Genomic DNA, 11492 nt, shown 5'->3' with positions numbered 1-11492 from the left:
CTGTCTCTAAACCTATTTTCTTAAGAATTTTTTATTTTTGTTTACTTTTTGTTTTTATTATTGTACAACCTTAATGGTGTAATGTTCTCTACTCTTATTTCTATATATATATATATATATATATATATATATATTTATTTTTTATTTTTTATTTTTTTTAATCAGTAATCTGGCCTCCCAAATCCCGATTTGGGTGGGGTACGTTTCCCAAAAGCATAGTTGCTAACCTGGTTGGCAATCGGAAATTTATTGCAACCAACAAAGGTGCTAACTTAGTTAGCAACTATGCTTTTGGGAAACGCACCCCTGTATAATGTTTCGCAAACCTGCTCCGAATCATTCGATTCACGAAATGATTCACGAGTCATCTCCGAAGTTCCGGTTTAAATCAAATGATTCTCGCTACGAGGCTCCGAGGTCCCGAACTGAATCGAATTAAAGTTCAGATCTGAATCAAATGACTCGCTGTGCTCAGTCCGATCGGAGTCCTTCAAAACAGTGAATCATTTTAACTAATTCGTTTCCCCCATCATTATAAGAGCTTTCAAAATCATTACAAGCGACTTATGCTGCTCTTTCATTGGAAGTTGATTAAAGGAACATTAAAAAGAATTGACAGCATGTTAAATAATTTTGATATTTTTATGGAACAATAAGGATGTTCTTTACAGGAAAAATTCAATTTTTTTAACAACTGGTTTGAAAACAATTTTCTTTTGGTCAGACAGCTTTTTAATTCAAAAGGCAGACTTTACAACTACTCAGGTTTCTTACAGAAATATAATATATAGTTATTTAGTCTTTTTTTTTTTGTTTGTTTGTTTTTTGAAAGTGACTTCTCTTTTTGTTTTAATGATGCTTTTTCTTTTTGGATTGTTTGACTATTCAAAAGAGAATACTGGAAAATATTACATAATTATGTTTCCTCTTAGCTAAACTTCACATTCATGACCAAAAGTTTACTGGCTCTAAACCTCTTTTTTCAAACTGGACTTAGAGAAATATGTGGAAACTATACAAAGTTCTCTTAATTTGAAAGCTATGAAAACAGTCTCTTTATATTCATCTTTTGTGTCTTCTTAAGTTGTAATTTTTTTTTTAAATTAAATAACAAAACAATGAAGGACGACAATAAATATGTTATGATAAACGTTACAAATACTGCACATTAATGCAATAACTGACATGAATTTGCAGTGAGCAATATATATATATATATATATATATATATATATATATATATATATATATATATATATATATATATATATATATATATATATATATATATATATATATTTTTTTTTAAACATTTAATAATCTGTATAATGGAAGCTTGTTTCCACAAAAGGATTAAAAAACAAAAAAACAATTTTCACCTTTTTTCAGAATTGAGAAAAAAAAATGCAGAATAAAAAAAGGGTAAAAATGATAAGATTTAACGCGCAATTGCAAGAAAAAAGTGTGATAAAAAGTTGCATGTAAATGTCAGTGTTAAATGTAATATGCATTTACTATTTCTGACAAGAAAATGAAGCGTGCTTTAAAATCTCTTTGCCAGGTGTTGTGTATTGTATTATGGTTCAAGATCAGAAAATACAATAATAATAATAATAATAATAATAATAATAACTCTTCATAGAGAACTGCAGGAAACCCCCCAAAAAAAGTCAAAGAATGCAAAAAAACATTCTACGCTTTTATTAAAATACATTTGCAAAACCATGTCTGTGCTGTCATGGAAAAAAAACCTAAAACAACAACAGAATGCATTGCATGTGTGTGAAAGCTGGATGCTTTGTATGCATAGGAAACAGTGTCAGAACTATTGCTTCGATCATTCACTGATATTATTTTTTTAACTCTCTTCTGTCAGCTTTGGAAGGAGTGGAAGTGAGAAAGAACTAGCACTGAAAGCATCTGGTGCCTTTCTGACAGATAGCTACTGCGTGCTAAAGTGTGTTCAGTCTGGTGTCCGCCGGCGGTGGATCCAGAGACACACCGAGTCTGAACGCCAGAGGAACGTGATCGGTCAGTCCAGCCAGCTGTGTGACGTACATCAACTCCTCCAGCTCCTGAAACACACACAGCACATCACTTCATCTGAACAGAGACACGTTACAGGAGTAATCGCTTCCCTGTGGTTCAGAAGTGTGTATATACATGTTTATTGTTTTCAGAAAATGAGCAATGGTTTCTCTAGATGAGACTCTTCTAGTCACTTGCAGTCCATTATATGGAGAAATGTTTTCCTCAAAAACCTTCATTTCTTGGCAATAGAAAGACATGAATATCTCTGAAGGCATGAGGGCGAGAAAAACCAGGACGTTCTTGTTCTGGAAGTGAACTAATCCTTTAATTACATTAGTTAGCATTAACTAACAATGCTTGTAAAAATACATTATAACTTTTTCAATATTTACTAATACAGTAAAAGGTGTATCTATTTTTTATGTCTTTCGTTTTCAGTTTTTTATATTTTGTCATTTTTATTAGTTGTTTTTAAATGTCTATCTGGCTTTTTTTAAATTTAAAAGTAGCTTTAATCTGTTTTTATTTTAAAGATAGCATGAAAAAATATTTATTTTAATTTCAGTAAAAGTTTTAGTAAGTTTATTGTGTGCTTGTTATTTTTATTACTTATTAAATGTCCTTATACTATTTATTATTATTATCAATTCGTTTATATATTTTTTCACTCTTTTAAACATCAGCCATCAATAAAAAATACTTAATCTTAAATTAAATTAAATTCCAACACTTACTAATATTACTAATATTTCATTAGCTTCAAACATTGAATTTGTGAATATGACCATTTATTATTATTTTATTTTAATTATTATTTTAATTATTATTTATTATATTTTCCTTTTTTATTTAGATTTTCAATTAAAGTTTTAGTTTTTTTATTGTTGTTTTTGTGAGCAAAAAAAGTTTTAAAGTTAACATGAAAAAATACTTCTGAATTAATCTTAGTTTAATTAATTTCCAACAATTACTAATATATCATTACCATCAAAAGTTGAATTTTTTTAATTTATTTATTTTTTACTTTTTTTACTTTTAATTTCAGTTAATTTTTGTAATTCTATTTTGTTTGCTTGTCATTTTTATTAGCTTTTAAATGTCTTTTATAATATTTATTCATATTTAGAATTATTTATATAATTTTCCAGTTTAAGTTTCACTGAAGTAAACATGAGCTATCAGTAAAAAAAAACTTTTAAACCTGTTTTTAATCTTATTGGAATTCAATTCCAACAATAACACATTTTTAATTAACATCAAAAAGTTGCATTTATTAATATTGTCTTTTTTTATTTTAGAAAGTTTTAGTAATTTTGTATTACCCAACACCAAATGCATTGCTCGTTATAAGTTTATGCATTAACTAACGTGAACCTCACTGTAAAGTGTTAAAACTCAGGATTAAAGCAAGGAAACGCACAGTTTTGCCGTGACTGGAGACTGAGCTCTCTCGATACAGGAGGTAATCGATTCGGCGTCCCGTCCAGGGCTCATCAGGCTCAGGACAGACCAGAGGAACACCTTCGACCGTCCTCGGAGGACAAATATAGTCCTTACGCAGGTCTTCAGTCTCCAGAGTCCTGCAGAGACCAGCACACGTCCATCAGATCACAGAACACACAAACCTTCATCTAACAACAGATGAAAAGATCTCACCGCTGAAGGCTGTCTGGTGTCCTCACGTTCTCATCGTAGAGCCTCGACTGCTCCAACACGGTTCCTACAAACAAAACCATCACAAGTGTCCTGTTTAAATACGTATATTTGGAATTTCACGATATAAGATCATTTTTAATTGTAATTACGCTTTATTAATGTATGTGAAAACAAAACGTACAATACATAATAGGGGAAAAAAAAACATCTTGATTTACAAACTGAATTTTTATATTGAAGAAATTTATGAAATTAAATATAATTCATTAATAAAAACCAGCATCCTCTTAAAGTTTACCATTTCAAAAATCTAAACAAATTAAATCCATAATAAAAAATAAAAAATAATCATAATACCCAACCTAAATTTTAAAATTGAAAATTTTAATAAAATTAAAAACACCAACAACATGCCATTTTAGTATAATTGAGATACTATAATAGTTTTTATTTAATTTTTTAAAAATAGTTATACATTTTCTGCCATCTTAATTTAAGGAAAAAATATATATTTGGTTGTTGTTTTTGTAATTTTTTTCATTAAAAAAAAATTCTTTATTAAAATTTAAAAAAAAATTATTGTACGCATCTTTATTGTTTTAATTGTATTGTTTATTTACATTTTTGTTTTAGTTTTTTGAAATAACTAAACTAAGCTATTTTTAAATAAAAACATATCTAACCAAAAATGTAAAATAAGTAAATTATAAAATAATAATAATAACAAAAATTAAATATAAATAAAAAAATGAAACCACCGTAAGTTTTTCATTCAACTACACGACATCAGCTTAGGAACAGAAACAGAAACTTTTCACTCCTAAGCGTATATTTTCTTTCCCCAGAATGCATTGTGATGCAAACAAGCATTAATTGTGAGTGTTACCGATGACCCAGGGCTTCTCTCTCCCGGCTCCGGCTCTGCAGGGATCCGTATAGTCCTCAAACACACGGTGGCTTTGCTCCAACCCGTCCCCTGAAAACACAGACATTAATGACCTCTGCATAAACACTGCTCTGTACTAGAGATGTGTGTGTGTGTGTGTGTGTGTGTGTGTGTGTGTGTGTGTGTGTACCAGGAGAGCAGTTGTCAAAGTTAAAGTCTCCACAGAGCACATCAAACATCACCATCTCATCTTCTCGTCTGGTCACTGCCTGGAACTCATTGATCCATTTGGTCACCATGTTCAGCTGCTCGAAGCGAATGGCTCCATCCCCTGAGCAGCAAACACGTGCATATAATAAATAATAATAAAGAAATGCAATTATATAAATTCATCATTGCATCTCTTAAAAAGTGCAGCGTTTCAGAATTATTTGAATGCATCATTGCAATACCCAAAAATCAATATTTGGCTTTATTTATTCATTCTAATGCTGTTCCAGTACATTTTCATGGTTTATAATTACCATTTTATATTCCAGCACTATTTTAGATTTCATTCAGAATTCATTTTTAAAAACTATCGGTTGATTAATCGGTTATCGGTTAAATCCATTATCGTTCAATCCCGATATAGAATGACATGTAGGTGAATAAACAAATGTAAACATTTAAACTATTTCTGTAAATGCGTCTGAACACTTGCCTTCAGGAGCGTGCAGGTGAGTGCAGTTAATATACCCGACCATTTTCTTCTCCCCTTTTCGTAACCCGATATCCACCTTGTGAAAAAAAAAAACGTTTTTAGCTTGTTAGTTTCAAACCCTTTATATAAAACGTTCTGGATCAAACGTGACAGGGATAGTTCAGCTTAAAATCTGTCATCATTTGCTCACTCTCCACTTGCTCCAACTCTGTACGAGTTTTTTTTCTTCTGTTGAACGCGAAAGAAGATATTCTGAAGAACGCTGGTTTTAAAGGGACAGCAGTTTATAAATACCTGCTCCTGTCTGTCATTAATGATAATCAATCAACAAAACACTATATAGATATCTATATAGTGAAAACTATCTTGTGTTACTGAATACCACTTTTAGCCCTCACCTTTTTCTACTATATTTATCTCTGCTTGTAATGTACGTTCTTATTTCATTAAAAATGTCTGAACTTTATTAGATAGGTTAGTAGTTTTTGCTGTGGTCTCAGTGAGGTATGTAAAGAGTTCTTTAAGTAATAAACCAAAGGAAAAGTTACATTTGTCTGGGAATTTCGCTTTCTAGGTCTGGAACAACTTGAAACAATTTTATATCGAAATACGTCAATGTTTTTGTACTTCTAATTCGTGAGCGGTGTTTTGTTTTGCTCTCTCACTTTACGTCATCTGCCGGAATGAATGATCTTACAACAGTTAGCGCAATCTAGAGATAACGCTTTATACATTTTTAAATAAGGATTTTTTTCTTATAAAAACTCATTGGTTCATGACAGGAGGACTTTACTCACCCCAGAGCCGTGTGGGACACTTTTGATGATGGATGGATGTGCTTTATTGGACTTCTTTTGGACTATTGAAAAATAACTAATTCACTGCCTCTATAAAACTTGGAAGAGCCAGAATTGTGTTTAAATATAACTCCAAATGGATTCGTCTAAAGACACCTAGGATGGCTTAAGGGTGAGTAAATCATGGATTAATTTACATTTTTGGGTGAACTACTGTATTCTTTAAAAGAACGGCTCCTTAATCCTAACAGATTATTAATTTTTGATAAACTAAAGTATCCCTTTAAATCGGATGTCATACCTTTACAGTGAGCAGTCCTTTGGCAGCTAGAGCATCTTCTCCTCGTCCGTTGGGAAAGCAGTGATACTCCGCCTCTATCACGGGAAAGCGACTAGCCAGGAACAAACCGCTGTTAAAAAACTTAAAAGACGAGCACGTTCCAGCCGGCTGGCAGGCGTAGACGCCGACGTCGTAGAGGATGTGTCCGTAGAGCGGACCAAGAGCCCGTGTGAGCTTCATAGCAGCTCGCTTATCGAAAACCTCCTGGAAACACATAACGTCGACGGAGGACGGGAACAGAGCGGACACTTCCACCGGCACATCTGCGTCCCGGAAGAGCCTCCGAGGCGGATCCTTGCAGTTCTGAACGCAGTTGGTTTTGGAAAGGTCGTCGGTTTCATGAATATGTTCCAACGGATTTGTCGCGGATACGTCTATGGATCCGTACGAGGATGGCGGCGGTTGCGGGATCAAACTGCTGGATGGCGTAATGGTGCTACAGCTGCTGGGAGAATCGACAAAGATACAGATGTGAGGGCGTGTAACACCCTGCACGATGCTTTTCCCGATGTACGCCGCGCGGTTTTGCGTGTGTCCGATGTTGTTGAAGCGTGCAACGCCATCGGGAAGCATGCACAAGTTTCCTGTCAAAAACCCGAAACTGACTTTCCCCGTTTCTTCCCATCTATCATTACGATCCTCCATGGGAATGATCTGCTCCTGGTGATGATACGCGAACGGCCGGCGTACGGCCTGCAGCGGCGCCCACAGCACGAACCCCAGAAGGGCGAACGGAGTGGAGATCACGAACAGGATGAAGAAGACGACGGAGCCGAAGACGACCTGAAGCGGGTGGAGGTAGCACTCCATCTCGCGCCGCAACATGCGCTCCAGACTGGTGGAGATGCAGACGGCGAGGACACGGTCCAGGAACCAGAAACAAGGGAAGATCAGACCCCATCCTACGGCATGGAGACCTTCCAGGAAGAAATTGGGGAAAGGAGACTCTCTTACAGACATGCCTCAGCGCCACGTGCCTCCCAAAGAAACCTTCTCATCTCAGATCCTCCACATAACCGCTGGAACGCTGGAGCAAAATAACAGATACGGTGAAAAACTTGCAATGTTGGGAAAGTGAAAAGCTATACATTTATTAGAGATGTAACGATTCACAATCAAAAATGGATTAAAATGTTATAATTCAAATTGGTTGAGATTCAATTAGGGGTAGTTTATATGAATGTATGTCTGAGGGGAGCTGACTGTCTTAAGAAAATTAGATCGTTTTTTTTTTTCTTTCCTCTTGTCTCTGTATAAACCATATTAAAGTTAATAAGTGCAGTGCTGCTTTGTTTACAGCGGTAACCAAGGAAACGCTTTAAACGCCACCTGCTGGCAGAGAGTGAATCTGCGTCTGGTTCAGCTCGTCTGCTGTTTCTGTTTCATGCTGATACTTTTTATGTATAGTTTTGTTATGTAGCAGACACTTTTATCTCATTTTGGGAAAAAATAAATTGTGAATTGAATCGTGAATCATAAATCGTGAGTTGAGTGAGTCGTTGCCTAAAATGTATCTAATCAACTAGTGAGTGGACATCTACACCATGGTTATAATGGTTCACTAAAACAATTAAAAATCACTTTAAATAAATGTAAATAATTGTTTAAAATTCAGCTAGTTTCCAAGTGAAACTTAAGAAAAGTTTTAGCGCCCCAAATAGGAAAAAAATCTTTTTTTTTACTGCAGATGCAAAACAAGTTAGCCAAGCTAGCTGCCAGGCAAATCTTTAGTTGAACTTGAAGTATTAAAATGACTAAAGAAAAACAAATAATGTAATTTTAGGAAATTAAAACACTAAAAAGAATCTAAAATATTTTGTTACTTGAAGTAAAACAGTTGCCTAGTAAACATTTCAACCCTTTCCTATAATCCCAACTCGGTTTTTGAGAGCCACGCCCACATCTCAACATCCAATCATCAACTGATCAACATAAACAAGCCCCGCCCTTCTTTTTTTTCTTTTCTTTTTTTTCGATAATCTGTAACGTTTGGACATATGTCGCAACATTCAGACTTTATTCAGTAAAAGTTGTTCATATAGTGCACAGCTACTGGAATATTCATGATTTAAACTTGTTAATACATTTGTTTAAAAAAAACAGCATTTATTTAAAATAGAAATATTTTCTTACAATGTAAATCTTATCACCTTTTATAAATTCAACACATCCTTGTTTAAAAAAGCATTTCTTAAAACAAATAAAATAAATACTGAACCCAGAACCTTTGAACGGTTGTGTATATTGTTAGAAAAATATTTCTATTTTGAATAAATGCTGTTCTTTTTAACTTTTTAACTATTCATCAAATAATTCCGAAAAAGTATCAGTTTCCAAAAAATTAATAAATAAAAAATATGACTCCGCAAAACTGTTTGTAACATTGATAATAAATCAGCATATCTTCATGATTTCTGAAGATCATGTGACACTGAAGACTGGAGGAATGATGCTGAAAATACAGCTGTGCATCACAGAAATACATTACACTTTAACAGATATCAAAATAGAAAACCATTATTTTAAATTGCAATAATATTTCACAATATTACATTTTTTTCTGCAACTTAGAGAAAACAGCCCAGCCCAGATCTACAACAGGACGCGATGATATCTAACAGATGGAAACTGCTGCATTTCCTCTGACGCGAGCGCGCGCGCACACACACACACACACACAGTCTAACAGAGATTAGCTTACATCTGCTTTTAAACAGCATGCGGTGGATTTAACATCTAATGCAATAATCGATCATCAGCTGCACATCACTGCAGCGTCAGCGCAACACCAGTGTGCATGACGTCATCCTGCACCTGCACCGAATTATCATCTTATAATTATTCACTCTCTCTCTCCCTCTCTCTTCCTCTCTCTCTCTCTCGCTCTCTCTTTCTATAGATATATAAATCAGTCATTCTTTCATCTAAACCCCGGATCTCGGTCAGTTGTGCGGGTGACGGAAGCGGGCGCGCGCTCGTGAACTTTACCTGTCTGTCTGTCTGTCTGTAACTCACCTGACTCGGTTCTCCGGGCGCGGCGGTCTCTGTCGTGAACGCGGGCTGATGTTGCGGCTCATGACGCTCCGTCCTTGTGTCGGAGCGTGACTCGCGGCTCGTTTGATCTCACTGTTTCGACACGCACACTTTGGCGATGTTCGATGCTTGAAGGAATCGTTCTTTTGAGCCGGCTCTCAGGAAGTGACCGTTTGAGTCGATTCACTGAATCGAACTCTAGTTCTGGGTTGATTGCACGCGATGCACAGCTGATGACGTCCGAAGTTTGACGAGGGTTGCCGAGGACTTAGACGAATGGGTTGCTCGTGTGTATCTCTCGAGCCTGATGACTGAAGTTTATTTTTAACAAACAAAACATAGCCACTGGAGATATGCTTATGAATCATTTTAATAAAAAAGACATGGATTTTTATTAAAACATGGGAAATTTTTTTTTTAGGACGCTTCATCGTGATTTATATATATATATATATATATATATATATATATATATATATATATATATATATATATATATATATATATATATATGATTGATGTATATATGTGTATAAATGTATATATGTGTGTATATATATATATATATATATATATATATATATATATATATATATATATATATATATATATATATATATATATATACTTTTTGAATGTTTCAGTGATACAGTATGGCACTGAGTTGTTAGAAAAGAAATGCGTAGTGACAATTTCTTGATGACGTCAGGAACCGATGAATCGGCTTTCTGAACCGGTTCAATGAGCCGAACTGTCTGAAAAGAACTGGTTCAGGGAAATGAATTGGAGTTTGCGTGCGATTAAAAAACAAGTCAAAAGCTACATATATTATCTAAATTTTAATATGCGATATATTATAAAAATATCTATTGTGTCTTAACAATATATATATAAAAATGCAACGAATATTGATATAATTTATTACTATAAAATGTTTGAGCAATTTGTTGGTTTTATTGCATTCAAACTAATTTGGCATATATTGACACCCCCAACTTCAATTTACGTTTTCTCATTATTATTTGAACACTTGTGATGATAGGGAGTCAACAAATATCTATTAAAGTTTATCAAATGTAAAGTTTGTGCAGTTCTCTGTTTATAAAGAATTAGCTTTATAAAAAAAAAAAATAGTGGCCCATTTTAGCTGATGGACCAGCAACTAAACGGTCTTGAAAACGCAGTTGAATATATTAAAGTTTTTGTTTTATTTATTTATTTATTTTCACTTGGACATGCAACTACACAAAAATACAGAAAATCTTGAAAATAAAATTAAATATGCCAAAATATTATTATTAATTTACATATTTTATTTATTTATTTATTTGGACTAGCAACTGCACAAAAACATACTGAACATATTGAATATATAATTCAGGCTGACAAATTATTATTATTATTATAATTATTATGGTTATTTTGCTACACAAAAATATTGAAAATGTTAAATAGATAATTCAGGCTACAAAAATATTATTATTATTATTATTTATTTTAATTATTATTATTTATTTTTTTGACCAGCTGCTACACAAAAATATTGAAAATCTTAAGATAAATCTCAAGCTGCAAACATATTATTATAATTTTTTTTATTATTATTATTATAGGCTAGCATTCAGTATTTAGTGTTTTTGTTGTAAAATAATATATGTTATTTACTTATTTTAATTTAATTATTTTACATTTATCTATTTCAATAATAATAATATAAATAATAAATTATGTATTTGTCTTGCATTGTAATTAAATACATTTCTAGTAAAAGTTTTATTTAATTGTTTTTTGTAAAAATTCTAATATTTTATTTTACATTACAACTGAATACATTGTTAGTAATGTTTTATTTTTATTGTTTTGTAAATTATTTATACATTTATAAACTCATTTTACATTATAATTTACAATCTTTGAGTAATGTTTTATTTAGCTTGTTTAGGAATTATTGTAATAATATATTATTAAATTATTTATTTTAATTATCATTTAATACATTTCAGTAGTTTTATTTTATTTTGTTAATTTACTTTAATAATACATTAT

The 11492-nt window shown here is 32.7% G+C and overlaps 1 protein-coding gene across 1 annotated transcript; it reads right to left on the bottom strand.

Moving 5' to 3' along the window:
• Positions 1 to 1686: 1686 nt before the first annotated feature.
• On the bottom strand, positions 1687 to 9848 carry LOC113059396 (sphingomyelin phosphodiesterase 5-like). The gene is made up of 8 exons (XM_026227864.1): positions 9429 to 9848; positions 6375 to 7440; positions 5277 to 5352; positions 4764 to 4904; positions 4574 to 4663; positions 3688 to 3751; positions 3452 to 3611; positions 1687 to 2075 (listed from the first exon to the last, which is right to left on the bottom strand). Exons 2-8 carry the CDS (start codon positions 7371 to 7373, stop codon positions 1953 to 1955), a joined length of 1653 nt encoding a protein of 550 aa, XP_026083649.1. The 5' UTR covers positions 7374 to 7440; positions 9429 to 9848; the 3' UTR covers positions 1687 to 1952.
• Between the last annotated feature and the right edge of the window lie 1644 nt (positions 9849 to 11492).

Source organism: Carassius auratus, chromosome 41 (assembly GCF_003368295.1).
Source record: "Carassius auratus strain Wakin chromosome 41, ASM336829v1, whole genome shotgun sequence".
NCBI classification, from domain to species: domain Eukaryota; kingdom Metazoa; phylum Chordata; class Actinopteri; order Cypriniformes; family Cyprinidae; genus Carassius; species Carassius auratus.
This window is presented reverse-complemented; position numbering and strand designations above follow the sequence as displayed.

What these genes read in the sequence shown, in the direction of transcription:
- LOC113059396 (XM_026227864.1), bottom strand. Translation starts at nt 7,373, where the DNA reads ATGTCTGTAAGAGAGTCTCCTTTCCCCAATTTCTTCCTGGAAGGTCTC. An exon ending in AAGGACTGCTCACTGTAAAG is followed by an intron (nt 5,353 to 6,374) that starts GTATGACATCCG and finishes TTTTTTCACAAG; the next exon opens with GTGGATATCGGGTTACGAAA. An exon ending in AGAGAAGCCCTGGGTCATCG is followed by an intron (nt 3,752 to 4,573) that starts GTAACACTCACA and finishes TTTTGTTTGTAG; the next exon opens with GAACCGTGTTGGAGCAGTCG.